Below are 18,576 nucleotides of genomic sequence, written 5' to 3'. Positions count from 1 at the left end.
GGACAGTTTGCAATCTGGATCACCAGAGCTGATCTCCTTTGTGATTCCATCTAGGTTTTTGGGTCGCACATTTTTAAAAAGGAAAGGAAATGAGGACATCTCTCCAATAATATTTTATTTCACATGTGTCCTTACTGAATAAAAGATTTGTAGTGCTATCTTTAGTCTAACCCCTGGGACGTTTGGAAGTAACGGTTGACCTCTGGGAACAGATAACAGGAAAGTAGCTAGGTGGTGTTAGAGATGACAATGTTGGAATATTTTTCCTGTGAATGTCATTTACCTCATTAATGGTGCCCCTGAGACTCATGTATGAATGCTGAAATACAGTTTCATTTGACCGGACTGTTTCACTGATAGAGCAGCTTGTGGACAACAAACAGAAAGCATAAAGACAACATGTAACTTTCAAGATCCATTTATTTGAGTTCATACAGTACAACAGAGGCATTTTGTTGAGTAGAAATACACCTGAATGGATGAAATAAGACATTTTACAGGATTGGCAGAACTGTTCTTAATTGGTTAATCTTAGAATACACGCTTGACCACTGGCTCCTCCACCATGAGATGATCCCACTCTATTTTGAATGATTCATTTTTGTGTGTGCAGTATCCAAAGCAGGCCGAAGCATGGACGTGGAGTACTTTGACACCAAATTAAATGGCTTGATCACCAATAAATACAAGTATAAAAACACATTGATAATAATTGTCATTATCAAAAAAAAAAAATAAAAATAAAAATAAAAAAATAAAAATAAAATACCAAAGGCAAGCAACTTAATCCACCTATGGCAGTCCAGGATCACCAACAGACAAAAAAAATAAAACCAAAACTGTGGCAATAGCCAACCATCATACTAAGCCATAACAAAAATAATACTTAAATAACATAATAATACTAATTTATTATTAGTGTCATAACAATATCCAGTCAAGTTTTCCTATGATTAGACTTTCTGCTAACTAACAGATATGCACCAGTTATTTCCAGTTTGGCAGAGTTAAAGTTTCATCATCAGATTCTTTCCATTGCTTTATTTCCATTTTCCCCTGATTCTTTTCCAGCACTTTTACTTTTTGGACATCTCCTGCTTTGGTAGGTGACAGTTCAATTTTGTCAGGGTCAGCTACAGATATTGTATATTAGCAAATATCTTTATTTAGCCTTGTTGGGGCTTTTCTAACCCACAGGAGTACAAAAACAGAAGAAAAATGACATTAAACCAATTTCAGATCATATTTGGCTGTTTAACGTTTTAATACTAATACCTTCGAAGAAGGAAGTATTTTTCTGCCATAGCATAAAGCAATATAAAGTTTCTTATATTTTGGAAAATCAAAAACAGAAGAATAATAAAACAAAATACTAACATAGTATAATTTTCTCACTGTGAATCCAGTTGACAATAAAATGCAATACAAAAGGCAATAAAATGCAATATAATACGCAAAAGGTCTTTCATTTGAATCGATACCCAGGACCTTTTCTTTCGCACAAGGAGACCACTGAAAACATTCAACATGTAATCTTTTTCTGAGTAACCTACTGCATGATTTTCCATCTACGTCATTTGATATTTTGGATGATGTCAGTCACTTTCCCCCTTGTCTTTTGCTGCTGCTGCTGCTGCTGCTGCAAAGTGTAATGCTTTCTAAGGCCACATCAAACACATGTCCAACATAGACCCTAAAGGCAAGATGTATCCTCAACCTCCAGCATCTCACATAAAACCTCTAAAGGAAAACTAAAGAAAATGCAAGGTAAAGCCAATGTAGGGATGAGTTTAATCACCAAATTCCAAAGTCAAAGCAAAGTCTTTATCTTTAAGTTTTCCTTTCTCCCAGACTCAGTCCTTCCACTATGTCAAAGCTTCATCACATCTTTGGTATAAAACAAAAACTTTCCATCTACTCTTTCTACTCACTTTCTTTACTCTCACTAGTCTACGTTACAGATCCTTCAAAAAATAAATCAAACTGTGTGACCTCCACTGTGTATTACAGGAAAGTCCTATCTAATCTTAGCACCGTTCCATGCATCACTCTTTCACACTCTTTTCTTCTCCCCCTAGCTATAAATCTCCGCATGCTGCCTCTCTCAAACTAACAAATGAAAACAATAGCTGACTAATTGTGCTTGGTTGACATAATGGACTAGTATACACAGCTGGAGGGCTGAGCACAGACCGCAGATCCCACCTGTGCTGAGTCGGGATAGCGCTGATAGAGATCTCTAGCACCAACACGTCTCCAGCCATTGTCTGAGGAATTTGCTGTGTCATCAGCAGGCTAAAACAAACCACCTTACTAAGCTCTTTGCAGAGCTTTGGGTAAGATATTAACTAGTCAAACAATGGGAAACACCTTACATGTCTTTGGCAAAAAAAAAAGAAAAAAACACCACAATGAATCTGTCACTAAACAACCTATTTTATCAGGTAGCCTCGAAAAATGTGAAACAGCCAAAGTCAAGTGAGCCAGGCACATTCCAGGACTGTGAGATGGTGTCTGCACCATCTCTCTTCACTAAATGTCCACTAGGTGAGTCCCTCCAGACCTCTAGCGCTGCCAGCAAAACTGTGTTCAACCAAGCCACCTAAACTGCTGACAAACCAAACCATGGGCTTAAACACTGACAAAGAACACAGAGAAGGCCTTTCTGAGGTTGCCTGTAGATGCTGGCATATCTGTGTGTGCTTCTACTTGTGAAAATATTAGCATAGGAGGCAAGAGACTGTTAGAGTTCACTGTCGCAAATTGAACCCTAAACAAGTTAAGTTAGTCAGTTGTGCGCTGAAGGCCCCGGGTCTCTCCACATTCACAAATAACATCAAAAAAGCACAACTGGTGAAAGGTTGGCCTGGCTTTTCCCTCCACTTTAAGGAAATGACATACATAATTTTTATTATGAATCAAAAAAGGCACTTCCTACATATTCTCTAGTATCATACACATATATAGGACATACGCTTTTATGAAGCTATAATTGTCTGCATGTTTTACATGTGCAGACATAGTTATATATGCTGAGTATGTATATGTTTCTCATCACTGAGTAACATAATTATATATGTCAGTTCCACACAAAGAGTTGGAGACAAGGAGCTTTGGACTCTTCCAGTAATAGCCAGCACCCACCAGTTTTTCATTTAAAACTAAAAGCAATGAAAAATATTAATAAATAATCAGCAATGTCAGTTATTTTTGGAACAAGACCCTGGTTTGTTTCTCTTTTTAAAGGAAGCAAAGATCACAAAAGCATGTGCTCTGTGTGAGTTTTAAGGTGCTTTTGTAAACTCAAACTCAAAATGGGTGGTGTACAGGGAGAACCAACCAGATTCTGGTTGCTGCGTTTGTGATTCTAACTTGCCTTCTTGCTGAATATGTAAACATGTTGAACACAGCAAAGTCTATGGGCGGGCCAGAAAGCAGACTGGGTGGCATTTTATCGTGCCAGCTCATTCTCACTCCTGTTCACAAAAGCCTAACTCAATTTCCGCTGGTCAGAGATGTGCACCTAAGTGTGTACATCTGTGTGTGTATGTGTATGCATACATATATAATTTCAACCAAGATTTATCCCCATTTGAAAAGCAACAATTTTCCAAAAGGTGTATCCCAGTAACACACTGGTCGTTAATGCCACCCATTTCTATCTGTGCACACACTGACACACACACACACACACACACACATACACAGTAATATTTAATTCCCTCTTCTTCTCTCTTTTCCACTCGTCTGTTAGGTGAGGTTGCTGCTGATGTCCAGGGCTTGCTGGTACACCTGAGTCATGTCCTCCAGGTCTCCCAGCAAGGAGAAGCTGCCATTGTCCCCAGGAGAGCCTTTCATTTTAGGGCCACGACTGAACTTGGGTCCTTGGAGTGGCGGGGCTGCTTGGAAGCCCTTGAAGTTGGCAAGCTGCAGCAGGTTTTCAGCCGACACACAGGCCCTGATATTTGGGCGCAGGTGGGTGGTGGAGGGATGCCACTCAGCCCCGCTTAGGGAGCTGGGCGACAGGGACAGGACAGAGCTGTCCTCCCCAACTATGCTGGAGGGCCGACTCTGACTGCGGGACAGACCAGAGTCAGTTGAGGGAGGAGGCTCACCGAGAACTCCAGCTGCTGCGGAGGGAGGCCCGCTGTAGGTGGAGTACTTGCCATTTCGCTTCAAGATACCCTTTCTCCCCATTATTCTCTTGGGCGGGGATGTGGCTAGCAGAGACATACTGGTACCTCCTAAAAGCTCGGAAGACTCACTACGCTCTGGAGAGGAGTAGTACCCTGATTCCCGCTGTTGGTTGTTCTTCAAAATGCCTTTCTTGGGCAGTGAAGGCACCATCTTAGCTGGCGAGCCTCCTCCCAGAGTTGGCTCCTCTTCCTCTCGATCTGGACTTGAGGCATCCTCTCCCCCTTCAGCTTGTTGAGGCAGCGCTGACTGGCCCAACTCCACTTCATCCAGACTCACTGACTGCTGCTCCCCAGTCACCCTGGTCTTCAGGATTCCCTTAGGTCTTTTCAGACCTGGTTTGTCCTCTGCTCCACAGTTGGTTTGTCCTGCCTCAACATTTTCTTTCTTGCATTTTTTGGGCCTCTGGCGCAGAAGTTGGGGCATGGCTGCAGCTTTGACTCCAGAACCACGTGGCTCAGTGCGGTTCTGCCAGTCGATGAAGCGGGCCAGCATGGGTGAGCCTCCATGGTCACGTTGAGTCTCACAGTCACACACACTGTTCTTCCAGCCCCAGTTTACCCACCAGTGATTGGCTATGTCCTCCACTGTGGCCCGCCGCTCAGGGTTCACCATCAGCATCCACCGGATCAGCCCACGGGCATCTAGCAAAATGCAGAACAATAACAATCTGTAAACTACCTCATACTACCACCAGTTGACACAGAAACTCTGCCTGTTTGATACCAACAAATATTATAGAGCATCCAATTGAGAATGGAGTCTGAGTTTGACACTGCAAGCACTTCCTGAAAATATTTAAATTAAAAAGTTTGAATGAGCCATGGTTAATTTGGTTAATAATCTTTGTTTGTTAAACAGTATAATAATTAAGGTTGTATGTAAAAATATGTTTCTCTATTTAGAAGATGCTTTCAGACATGCACTGGAACCCTGAACATATCTAGGCATTACCCGGAGCGGCATATGAGAACGCAATTGTTAGAGTCCGAGTCTACCTGAACTTTATCCTGTGAGCCCTTTTGTACAACATGTCTGAAAGTACCTCTGCACAATGTTCTCCCCAATTGTCTATATGTGAAAATGGCTTTAGTTTAGCAATCATTTTCCTGTTATTTTGGTGTAAACCACCATAGTTTTTAATTATTCTAGTGTCTAAATAGTTAAACAAGTAATAAATTAGGCATATTGTAGTAGAGAGCATTTTGAGCCATAGTCCAATCTCTAGTTTATGGACCAGCATCTTCAAGACTTGAATATTTTTTTCAAATTTGTGTTCAATTTATAGAGAGTAAGTCAGTGGTTTCTGTTTCTGACGGTGGTGGTCTGCACTGATCCTGTGGTCCAGCTGCAGTGGATTTAGTAAATATAGTTTATGACAGTCCAGTACCATTTTTTCTAATATAATCAGGTTTGTTTTCCTAGCGTGACAAAAACTCAAGCAAAAGTTCCCGCAGTACCTGAGGACTGAGTGGGCTCTTTGTACTCGCCGTTGCTAATCTGGCGAATGAGGTTTCTGTGGTCTCCCCCGTCGAATGGCATGGTCCCGTAGACCAGGGTATACAGCAGAACCCCCAAAGCCCAGCTGTCCACCTGGTAAAAACAAAAAGTTCTTCATAAACTAGTGCATTAAATCATACACAGAACATGCACTGCATCTCATAAGAAGTGCATATCGTATGCAGCAAACAAACTAAACTAAACTAAACGTTGAGGTGTGTTAGATCTGTATTATGCAATGGAAATTCAGTCTTCCTAGTCCTGTTTTGATTAGTGATTCATGGCATTGAAATGAATGTTGTGAAATGAGCTCAGCTCTGCTCAACATCACAGCAGAACTTCGAGTTACGTTCTAGTTTACTAGAGTTTACTTTGGCATTGATATAGACCCCGATGTCTTTTTTAAACTACCATCAAACAAATATTTCTCTGTTAAAGAGCTTGTGACACTGCAGTGCTTGTCCAGCACACAAGAAAATGACAAACACCAGTACTCTGGTGGGAAATGTTTTTTTTTTTTGCACAGATAAATCCTCCCTCCTCTCTGTCCTACTCCGTCAGGCAGAAGCAAGCATTTTCTGACCACCAACCTAATGCAATGTGGCTTTCTAAGTAAGCGGTTACATAAGACTTTGTGTCTGGGGCATGTGGAGGTGCAGAGCCAAGGGGAAAGTGGTGGGAGTGAAAGGGGTAATGAGTCCAGCAGAGATGACAGAGTTGTGATATCCTGGCTCCTGAAGATGCGTTGGAGACATGCGGCCAGTCAGCGGTCAGAAGATGACCTGTCTTAGTGTGTGTGTATGTGTAGCTCTATTTAGGTGGAGGATGAGATGAGATGAGGAATGTGCTTGGGATGGGGATAGCTGAAGCTTTCAGATATAATCTAGGAAGAGGAAATCAGATAAGACCAGTTAAGAAGCTGGTGTATTTCCTCTACGGCTCGGGACCCACTTCAAGAACGTTTCTCCAGTAGCCATTGGTCGAGACAGGGCACGCACTATTGTTGTGTTCTATTTTTGTTGCCTGTGTTTGCTGTAATTTGTGGCCTCACCCCAACCAGGGTTCTGTAATTTCAATTGCAATTGGACTGCTGTAGTTTTTAGCACTCTCAAGTAAATTATAGTGAATTACGCTAAATTGAATGGTTGAACTTGAATAGCTAAAAATGCTCTTTTTTTCTCCCGCTCTTGCTTTGTTTTATGGAACTGATGCCATTTCAGAGGCAACGCCCTTCAGAGTGACTCTGGAATTGCCAGATAAGTGGCTTCGGAGAGACATTTTCACTCTCTTTCACCAAAACTATTTGACATTGACCATGAGCGCCATTTTTGAGGCTGTGGAGTGCATTCTGATCCCATTTCGCTGGAGAGAAAGTGAGCAAAAACTATCCTCCAGTTTTTTACTTCAAAGGACCCAGACATTGTAGGAAAAGGAGGACAGGGGAGGGCTGCAGAGAGTATCTGAGCAGACCCACTGTGGAGTTGCAAAAGAGACTCCCCTTTGACTGGAGACTGATATTAATCCCATCAAAGAACCAGAAAATAAAGCCTAACCACCATGTTGTGTTTGACCTTTGTAATGATGATGAGTAGTGAGATAATGGGTGACGTAAGCTGCATAACATATGCGATAATGGAGGTTCACACCAAACCGAACAGCTAAGGTGTACAATAAACACTGATACATGGATACATGTCCTGAAAATTAAGTTCCCACACAAACAGCTGGGGTTTTTTTGTCACAGTTGGATTCACTGGTCCTCACCTCTGGGCCACGGTACGGTCTCCCATTAACAATCTCTGGTGAAGCATAGAGAGGGCTGCCACAGAAGGTTTGCAACAGCTTGTCCTTATGGAAGAGGTTCGACAGTCCAAAGTCAGCAATCTGTGGAAGCAGGAATAAATGTGAATTTTGCTCTAGCCATATAAAGTTAATCTGTTATACAGAGATAATTTGAGTTAATATGGCAACATGATGGGTAAGACATCATATATCGGGAGGAAAACGTACCTTAATATTACAGTTTTCATCCAGTAGCACATTTTCCAGTTTCAGATCCCTGTGCACCACTCCATTCTGTGAGACAATGAGTAAAAACAGATTGATGTATCAGTCAATGTATTATTTATGCAAGCTGAATCCAAGTAATAAACAGTCCATTGTATTAGGCAATGATTTACTCTGACAAAGCCTGCTTGTGGCTCTCGGGGGAAATCAATGCAGCCTGTTGGTCTAGTACTCTTTAATTGGTCTTGTCCCTTCTGAGGTATTCATGCTGACATCTGCTATGATTTTCTTTTTTAAATCGACTCGCATGTGTCACATAAACATGAGCCTATAATAACCAACCCTGTATGAATGACCACCCCACCCGGTGGGAGGTTGTGCATGGTAGTGATGATTCATCATTCAGGGCTGTCTGGGACTCTCCTATCTGAGGGGCATGACATCATCTGTATCTCCATCTGCGAGGAGTATAACAAGAGTAGAGCCCATTCAAACAGACCTAGGGACCTTGGGGGTGTGATCAGAGTTAGTGAGGTGTGGAACAGGGGTTGACATGGGTGTGACTGGAGCTAAATCTCTGGGGAAAGGCTTTGTGGGTATCTTGGGACATCCATCAGTGCATCAACAGATGAGGCCAGAATTAATCCAGGGCCTGTTTGTTGCACTGTAATCGGAGTGTAAGCCTGAATTAAACTGGCCTGTGTTTCATCTTCACTCAGAAACAGATGACTCTCTAACACCAGCGTGCCAAGACAATCATACTGTGTAGGGGCCTGCAGATTAACTGGCTATATGGCTGACTTTGGAGATGCATGGTTAATGTAATAATAAGCCTGGAAACCAAGCTCTGAGAATGCGTGTTAGAGACAAAGAGAGATTCCTCTATGTATAGTATGGGTTTTCTCACCTTGTGGCAGTGATGCACAGCAGAGACTATCTGTCTGAAGAAGTGTCGTGTCTCTCGCTCGCTCAGGCGCCGGCGCTCACTGATGTAGTCGTACAGCTCACCCTTGCTGGCGTACTCCATCACGATCACGATCTTGTCTTTGTTCTCAAACACTGAGAGATAATAAGAAAACAATTGGGAGTCCATTAATACCTAAGATACTTATATTAGGGGAGATGGGGGGACAGATTATAATGTAACTCCTGGTTCATACTATCATGTTAAAACTCACAAGTGGACATGGTTCTGTAAAATTCAGCATGAACCGGTTCAGCCCATTTCATGTTAATGTAGAAATCCCAAATCTAGAGGAGCACAATGCAGTATATCTCTACACCTCTCCCAGGGTTACGTCACTTAAACCCCACCTCATGTGTTTGGCTCCTTCACAACATTGCAGGGAGGGGTTATTAATTCAATCAGGCCCACTCTTCAGAGACCAGGGTGAGTGGAGCAAGGGAGAGAAAGCAGGAACCAGATTAAAGAAACAAAGGGTTAGCTTTGCAGACAGAGTGTCCACAACACTAGACACATCACACTTGTGTCACCCTATTTCACAGCACTCATATACTTTCCCAACTGGAAACTGTCACATAAATTATTGCACAACAGTTTATTATGGCAACTAGGTGGAACATCCCCTTCTTACAGCTGAGAAAAAGAAGAACTGGGATCAATTTGTATTAATTTCTTTTAAAGGTTATCATTAAAACTCCACTTATTCTAACATATGTCTGTGTGTTGGTGATAAATAGTTTCCATGTCCACTGTTCTTCCACCATGTTTGTTTTTGTTTACTATATATAGTGTAATCATGCTTTTACACCAGACAGATGCTGACTTTAACAAATAAAGAATAAGGTTTAGCAGCAACCGCAGATGATTTAGTTTCAGTCCACCTTTTAGAAGTGACAACAGCATGATTAAAATTTACAGTGACTTGTTTCACATCTGGTGATGGGAGAAAGCAACGTTATTACAGTGGTATTACTGTAAGACATTTCTATCCAACTGTAGCTCATCAAACATATCATTCTGTGTCAGTATTTAGCCTTCTAGTGTATAATTTCAACTTGGCAACAGTGCTCTGCCTGTGCCTTGGCATGAAGGGAATGAAAATGGTTAGGAAGAGGGAGAAGGAGAGAGAGAGAGAGAGAGAAAAACAGGGGGAACACTGAGGAGATGATAACAACACTGTCAGCCATGTTGCAACGTATTGTGTGGGTTGATTTTCCCACACAGGAGGGTCACCAAGGGTGAGGCCCTCCGCTTTCTGCACCCTTGACAGAGCAACTTCATTGTTTGTCACATTACTTTCCTCATAAGGACCCCTCTCTCCAAGGATCCTTTTAAAGATATAATCCTCTACAAAAACACACAGTTGCTGAGTGATGTTAATGCTCCCTGATTGTGACAGTCTGGCTGCTTGGGAAGTAACAGAAGGGATATAAGCCAAGCACCCAGGAGGGCAGAGTCGATCCAGCCCTCTGATTGGTGGCCCGAGTGGTGACCTGGGGTAACATTCGCACTGATCCATGGTGGGGTTGTGCATGTAGAGCCGATTCTCAGCTTGCACTCCCATTTACCTTTGACTCCTGGTGTTGAAGTAATTACCTGGCTTACATAACTTAGGTTTGTTACAACCTGTTGGGTACGTCAATCACCACTACGGCCTTGCTGTCACTCATTGGACTTTGTTCAAAGGTCAGGCCCTCACATTTGACTAATTAGCACCTATTGTCCTATTGCCTACAGTGATGATGTAGGTTGTTGCTAACTTACACTGGGGGAAATAAACAGAGTATTATTACTAAGTGTAATACACAAGACAGTAGGAATACTATTCACTACAGACAATAAACTAATAAATTGAACTCTAAGCGTATACTTTTTGGGTGTTAGGTATTTTAATGTTGAGGTAATAGTTTCTTTTTCCTGGATTAGTCTTATTTACTGGACTTAACTATAATTACAGAAGATGACATTAAATTACTATCTAGGCATATGTCACCCTTAGAGAATGCAGTATAATGACCACAATAACAATTGTGGCTGTTCATTCACAGCAGGGTGAATGGTTTATCGTCTGCTCTGACTTTACATGTCTTCCCCATTTCCCTTTTCACTCCTAATTTTAAAGTTTGGGAAAAACAGTTTGTTTTCATGCTGAGACATAAAGAGAAGAGTGACACCACTCATAAATTTGTTTGGAAAATGCAAAGCTACAACCAGCAGCCAATTAGCTTAGCATGAAGAAGGCAGGGGCAATAGCTAACCGGGCTTGGTTCTAAGTACAATTTTATTTGCATGTATCAATTAGTGCATTTACAGCATTCTTCAGGGTTGACTATTTGTTTTAAAAGGGGAGGACTACGGTAAATAGTTATGCCTGAGGAGCGAAGAGCAAAATCCGCTTTTAAATGCCCCGTACAGCATGCTGATGGATGCAGAATGCGAGGGAGTGGTAAAAATCAATCGTCACACGCACATCTGGTTCAGCTTTGCTTCACACAAGGCAGTTAGCAGGGGCTGTTGAAGAGGGTGTTGCCGGATACACAAATCAGGGGGCCTCCTATATATCTCTAAAGCAAGGCTGGGTGGAGGCCAGGCCACAACAGTAAATGTTGGGTTTAAGAAGAATCGAAGAGTCATAGAGCAAGAGCAGTGATTCCGGTTGAGTTTGTTGGTGGAATAGGCTGCGCATAGAAACACAAGACAGGCTCCTCTGAGTTCATAAAACTAGGTGCTCTTTTAATCATTCTCCTAGAAAACACATAAACCTGGCTGCACTTCAGTCCTTCAGCTGACTACTAGCACGTTCCCATGACAAACAGCGATGTTTGTTGCATACACACATTGCTGATAACAACCTGGGGACTTTGAATTTTGGGCAGTGGCACATTAGTTGCCATTGTACCAGGTCAACTGTCATGAAAAGGCACTGAAGCTGTTTTCTGGTTAACACATAAGCATAGTCACAAGTCACAAATCATATCGTTCCATCTCGAACACACTTGTGACTTTAATTGCTTGAACATGGGCTTTTGGGCTTCATCATATGAGACAATTTATTACCAGCAATACATTGAAATAATTCAATAGGAATTGTTCAGTCTTTACATCCACTGTTAATTCTAATCTTTCTTCTACTAAGGTTAAGGTGATTCAAAAGGGCTCATATCAAAAAAGGAGGAAGTAAATATGTGTGTTTCCTTGAAGACTTTGAAATTTAGAGAGTTGCTTCCTGGGGTAGATAGATGTTGACATTGCTCTAGGGAAGGCTTAAGACCATTTCTCCCCCTGCATAGCAGTGGACTGGTGTCAGACGGGGTGCAGGCCTGGGTGACTGAGGTCAATCCAGTGTCTCTGCCTATACACACACACAAATAGACAAGAACCTATGCCGACACACTTATGTGCAGACACATACACATACTGAAATATGGTCTGGTTCCCAGCTGCAGTTGCCTCTTAAGTATCAGCAGATGTCTGGCCCTGAGATCAAGACCAGAAAAGACAAGGGATGAGACCTCTCAGATGTGGGAAAGGCAATCCCTTAGAATACCACCCCTCTAATACACACAAAGTTTCAACACACGTGCAAACACACACACACATTTGGAGATCCAGACTTCTGCTGGCCCAGGCAGCCAGACAGACCAGAGAAGATGAATAACATCCCAGAGCTTCACTCCAGGTCTTATTATGACATCTGCATGTCATAACATGGCAATCCTGCAGCTTGGCCACAAGTGCTGAATAAGATGAGGGAGCGGTGAAAGTTGGACATGTGTGTTTTTGTTTGTGTCTTCAAGTCAAATTAATCTATAGGATTTGTCGTGTGCGTGCATGACAGAAATGCAGCAGACCCTCACCTTCGTATATAGAGATGATGTGTGGGTGGCGGAGGGATGACATGATCTCAATCTCTCGCCGTATGTGAACCATGTCTTGCTCATCCTTGATCTTCTCCTTCCGAATAGACTTGATAGCCACCTGGAAACAAAAGAAGACAACGTGATCAGAGCATGTTACCTACAGCAACACAAAATGTAGATTTTCAAGCACTAGAGACAGCAGGTTAGGTGGATCATGTCTAACAGTTTTTCTTTATCTTACTTAAAATGATTGCACAAATATTTGTTGAAAAGAAGAAAATTGGTAAATAAATAATCTTAACAGTGTACAATAAATGTCCAGGCCTCTTGCACAGTTCATACTGCAATCCATGTGACACCTTTCTGTGTCAGTAAAAACATGTGAATCACCTTAGTATATAGCCTACTGCTCCATCTCTTTTTCTTATAAACTTTAAGTACTTCATCAACCTCATTTATCTCCCCTCTCAGGAGTCCAAGCCTTGGTAACATGACAGCTAGATGATTATTTTAGGGCACGGGTCTGCATTTAACCAGGTTTAGTCACTGTTTTGGGTGAGGCCCAAACCCTTCTTTAACAAAGAGATTATAAGGCGGATTCACATGGTTAAACATTGAGGTTTCCTTTGCCACTGAATGTTTTGAGATATTTTGATCCACACCAAAAAGGCGGACTGACTTAATGGTCAAACAACACTGCTATCCGCTGATCTAATGAGAACTATGTGTATCGTTGTAGGTGAGTATGGTGTTCTTCCTTTCTGCAGAAAGGTAGAGACGTCTACAGGTTAGAGTGCTCCTCCACTGCTGCGTTTCCTCTTGTGTCAAAAGGTCCTTGAGAAGACTCGCTACCGGCGTTCTTATTTTTAGTCATTCTGATTAAGACCAGCTAATGGCCTACTTTTGAAATAGCCTGAAAATCTGGCTCGCTGGGAGTTTTGTGGTGGAATCAGGAGAATGAGCAGGGCCTGAGGAAGTGATCCAGTCTACTTCCCTTGCCAATGGGTCTGCTAGAGGACATTCAACAAGTACACTTGATTTGACAATTTTTAACTGTCATGGCAATGCCACCAGGGTAAGAGGCAACCGCAACTGGATGCATTCAGATCTCTAGCCTATGCACTCCTTAAATAAGAGGTTAGTGGACTTCTCCAAATAAACCAATCGAGAGTACACAGTCTAGCACATGTCACTATAATTGTAGCCTAAACATTCTGGATTGAATCCTGGGATTGCTTTGATCAGGCCTGTATAGAGTCTGTTTGCTCCGGATTCTGTTAGTTTAAACTTTTGTCCTCTCCAACTAAGCAGCAGTATTTGGAGGAGCCCAGCTTTATTCCATGCAGCAGAAACCACAGGCAGTAGCGAGTGCCAAGCTAATTACCGTGTACATCAATAAAAATAACCCCAAACCGGAACAGTTCTCTTCCAGAGCATGCTTGATTACACTGAATTTAAAGAAATGATACCATAAAAACAGGCCAGGGTCCAGGGGGTCCACTTGCTGTGTTCATAATTGGTAAAAGTTGTTTGTGTCTTAACACTGATGTTTTCCTTTACCTCATCAGAATCATCTACATTTTATCACTGATCCACAAAACGTGACTAACATTTGGACTTCAGTGTTTAACAGTGAGTCATCCAGGATTTATTGTAGGAATTAAGTCAGGAAGTCATTAATTTTGGCAACAATTGATTAATGACCTGCAAAAGCTGCACGCAAACACGAGTTAAATGTCTCTGTCTGACTGCTCCCGACAAAAAAAATGTTTTTTCCTCCTAACAGAGCAGAAATTAATCTTAACATCCACAATCTTAACTCCACATTGTATGCAAACTCACTGACTGAGCCAGCTCTCCCACAGTGGGCTTGAGACAAAGCCAGGTATCTTCTGTGTATCTCCTCATGTTCCCCTGCCCTGACCCCGATGTGGATCATTAAACAAGACTAGATCAGCCACTTGCCAGCTGGCCAGGCTGGCTGACACAGCTATGCTTGTCCTTAAGTGGATCCCTATTACTGTCACTCACAGTAAACAGGGACTGCACTGCTGCGCAGGCTGGTCCGTGCCAGGTATGGGGCCGACCTCATCTGGGCCTCTCTCCTTGTTCGTAACGGGGCTTGTTTGAAGTGAAGGCCCATGTTTTGCTTCACTGGAGCCTGACATCTTCCTGCACTTTCTCAGGTCTTTAAAATAGATGAAGTATTCATCACAAGCTCACTCATCCCTGCGTTTTCTAAATATCATGATCATCTGTTGTGTTGACTATGTGTCTGAGTCAGAGTTAGGGGGAGAAAGACAGAGAGAGAGAGAAAGTGTGTGAGTGGGAGGGAGGGAGAAACCTGTCAGTTTTCCAGAGAACTATATTCTCAAACACAGCCGGGAATCATAATACTTCATCAACATCACCACATATAACTAAGGAATGTCAGTGTTTTCCCCTTTCGCGTACCTCCCCAGTGAATCCATTGTTGGGCAATGATGTAATCTGGTGCTTTAAGCTCATATTAATATGACTCTCTAACCCCTTTAACTGAGGCTGTCCCTCTCTTGTTATGGTGGTGGGCTTTCCCGTGTCTCTGTGCTGACTGCCTCCCCTCCTATCTCTGATGGATCCCCTACACAGTATATCTTCTTCCCCCCAAACTCATTTCCTGCTATCGATAGCATTGCATGTGTCACTGCCCATTTTAGGCCTGTCTGTCACCACAGGCTTTTCACGACTATCATCTAGACGACATATGAGACATTGACACATACACAGTTTCCTTTTATCTCCCTCAAGAGTATTCAAACCCATCTTTTAGAGGCATACACAAACATACGAGCTCGGGCATTGCATCCCCAAATTATCAACTGCACTTCTTGTAGCAGTACAACATATGGCAGCTCCACTTTCGCTGACACGTTGAATATGCCCGTATCTCATCAATCTTCCTCAGGAAGCCTCAGTTCATTACAAACATGTGCATACACAGTCAGACACAAAACTTTCTCACTCCGTCTCCCGCTATCTCGCTCCTCATTTGGTTTGTGAAATGAACCAGGAACACATACAGGCAGTCATGATGACAACATAACAGTCTGCTGTATCTCCCATGTGGACACAAGGGACTTACTCTATGTCAAGAGGTCAAGACAACTCTAGCAACGCAGTTTGAGACACACGTGGCCTGTGAGGTGGCCCACAATCATGCTCTGCTGGCACTCCATGTGTCGACGTGCTGCTTCTCCAAGGAGTTCCCTAAGATATACAAACACCCACACGAAACAGTGATGCAAAGGGAGTCCTGTACTTTACTGACCTGCTATTTTGAGTCTGAATGGTAGAAGAGTATAAGAAATTAGTGTATTGAGTGATGACCTACAAAGTACCACTTTTTGTGAGTCTATTTTTGGGCACACAGTGGGTCCAATTATATTCAAAAAAGTTTTTAATACATCATCTGTAGTTAACAATTTGAGCCAAACAGAGTTATCTTAGGGAAACAGTATCTCACTAAGTCTCACTCATGTCAAGATAAAGTACTTTGACCTTTCCAGCATGTGTATTGGGTAATTCTGCAGTGCAAGTGAAAGTAAAATAGTTCACATTGGAGTTGCTACCATGGCAATAACGAATAGAAAAACATACTGAACAATGGACAAAGTGCCAAGTGGGACTGGACAAGAGAGAGTATGCCCAGTTGGAGGGTTTATGGTTCCCCTATCCTTGGGGGACATTGTTGACCTATACTAAGTTTCCCCCTGGCACTCTCAGCACATGGAAAGAATTCCTCATGTCCTTCCAGAACCGGGCACAGGGGCAAATGCTGCCACACATGGAAATATCAGGAGAGCTGTGCAGGTCTGTGAGGACATAACAGCAGATGGTGGGTTTACAAAGTTATCCAGTAACTCTTTTTTTTTTTTATTATAAAGAAAATGAAAGTAGGCTGACCCATGCAAAACTCACTCACACCCACACAGTAAAAGACAAACAAAATGTCTACAACGCTGGAGAGTGTGAGTGGGCCTTGTTAATATCTCTGGGGGGCTGTTGGCTGGTTTTCATGATGATCACGGGGGTCACTGAAATCCCGTCTGTCTGTCAGTAGCCGGATTTGCACTCTAGCATCCGGTCGTGAGGCCCTGCATAGGACGAGGCGTGTGCAACCACAACTCCCAACCCTCATGGGTGTTTTTGAGCTTGGGGGGAATTCCCAGCGGAGGATGGATGTGCACACGCCTCTGAGTGCAACAAAGCGCTCGTTTTTGGCAGTGACAACTGGAGGGCGTTAGAAAAGTATCAGGAACCAACCGATCGCATCATGATGTCAAACACTACTCGCGTCTCCAACCTGTCTGAAGGGTCTCACCTCTCTGCCGGAGTGCCGCTCGATGGCCTTCTTCACTTTGCCATAGGTGCCTCTTCCCAGCGTCTCCAGCAGCTCGTAGCGGTGTTTCAGGTTGTGCTTGTGATGGTGCTTCTTCACGCCCGAGTTTCTCCGTCCATCACTGCTTGCCGGGGTCTCTTCGGATGAGTGGCCGGCAGGTAGGGGTGGAGATGGAGGCGAAGGGGAGAGGTTGCCCGCCGAGGTTAGGCTTTTCCGGGCCTCGGGACGCGTTGCCCCCCGGTGGGGCGATAAATAAGCGGTTTCCATCTCACTAGGGAGGTTTTCAGACAACCTTCCCACTGTTAAATATTCAAACTACCTACTTAAAACAAATTGATAATATAATACTTATAGGCCTAATAATAGTAATAATAAATTAATAAATTACAAGGAATAAAGAGTAGCCTACTTCTCATATTATAACGTGGAAACTAACATTTCCAGATTGTCTTAGTTGATCAACTGTGTTTGATCAAAGTGGACAGAGACGTGTCCTCCTACCTATTCATGTTATTATAGCTATATAATCAATCTACTAGCGGATTAATGACAAGAAGTCTAAAATGACATTATCAGTCTATATTAATCTGATACATAGTCCTACATAACTGGATAACAATTATCTTTAGTGCCAATATTGTAATAGGATATGCATTCAGTCTGGACAGCAGGCTACATGCCTGAAGCTGAACACATTTGTACATTTAAATAGGATACACTGGCTACAATGAACGTGCAAACTCTATCTGAATAAAACGAAACAGAAAAGCCGAAATGATCCTCACTCCTCAAATGCCTGGCACGGTCTGTCTGGGGTTAACTCTGGTTCGTTCACATTATCTGTCGTCCTAAACGCTGCCAACATCACCGAGCCACATCTAAAAGGCGAGAAAGCTGCGACGAAACCGGCGTTTTGGATGAAGATGACCCTCATTTTGTCCACGGCCCAGGTGTAGCTCCTCATTCATCTGGACTCTGTCTATTGCGCGACTGCGTGCTCCGTGCCGTGCTCGACCGTGCTAGAGGTGCGCTGGGATCGGACACTGTCTCGGGCTGAGACGTTGTGGATATTGCCATGGTCGCTCTGCTGCTCCCCTTCTCCTTCTTCCTCGTGTGCTCTTCTTGTTTCTCCCCTTTCTCTCTCAAACCTCAACGTGAGGGGCTGTGAATAAGGAATGCGAGAGGATCTGAGACCGGAGGCGGAGTTTACGCAGACCTCCTCCTCCTTCCCTGTCTTTTTTCTTGCGCTCTCTCTTTGTGCTGTCTTCCCCTCTCACATCTCTGATATGACTGCCTCTGATCAGGGGCGTAGCCGAGAGTCCTGGTGTGCAGGATGCCCCCCGCCCCCCACCTCCTCTCCCCATTGTCATTAATCTTTGTCTACTGGTCTCAATTACCCACCCGTTCAATTCTCTACTTATTACCTTCATTAAGACGTTTTGTTTTCAGTCATGCAGAGTGCCATGGTAGTGAGTCCTATAACCTGGAAATCAGCATTTTTGCACCTGTGATTTCCCTCCTCCTGCTGTCAGTAGGTATTTCCAGTAAGGTCTGCGGCTGATACAATCATGAGAGACTCTCACCTTTTATTCTATGTCGTAAAATATGTCATTGTTAAAAAGGTCATTGCCAGCAAGTAGCTAAGTCAGACTGTTGAGGTTGTCTAGAACATC

General features: G+C 43.0%; 1 protein-coding gene across 1 annotated transcript; it reads right to left on the bottom strand.

Moving 5' to 3' along the window:
• Nucleotides 1-402: 402 nt before the first annotated feature.
• On the bottom strand, nt 403-18,072 carry nuak1b (NUAK family, SNF1-like kinase, 1b). Its single transcript, XM_026364930.1, has 7 exons — nt 16,886-18,072; nt 12,523-12,643; nt 8,609-8,760; nt 7,705-7,770; nt 7,459-7,578; nt 5,655-5,787; nt 403-4,838 (listed from the first exon to the last, which is right to left on the bottom strand). Exons 1-7 carry the CDS (start codon nt 17,168-17,170, stop codon nt 3,751-3,753), a joined length of 1,965 nt encoding a protein of 654 aa, XP_026220715.1. The 5' UTR covers nt 17,171-18,072; the 3' UTR covers nt 403-3,750.
• Between the last annotated feature and the right edge of the window lie 504 nt (nt 18,073-18,576).

This window comes from Anabas testudineus, chromosome 6 (assembly GCF_900324465.2).
Source record: "Anabas testudineus chromosome 6, fAnaTes1.2, whole genome shotgun sequence".
Taxonomy (NCBI): Eukaryota; Metazoa; Chordata; class Actinopteri; order Anabantiformes; family Anabantidae; genus Anabas; species Anabas testudineus.
This window is presented reverse-complemented; position numbering and strand designations above follow the sequence as displayed.

Coding starts and splice junctions, on each gene's coding strand:
- nuak1b (XM_026364930.1), bottom strand. CDS start 17,170: ATGGAAACCGCTTATTTATCGCCCCACCGGGGGGCAACGCGTCCCGAG. Junction 8,761..12,522: donor CATCATCTCTATATACGAAG/GTGAGGGTCTGC, acceptor ATTATCTCTCAG/TGTTTGAGAACAAAGACAAG. Junction 7,771..8,608: donor CTGTGCATCACTGCCACAAG/GTGAGAAAACCC, acceptor ATTGTCTCACAG/AATGGAGTGGTGCACAGGGA.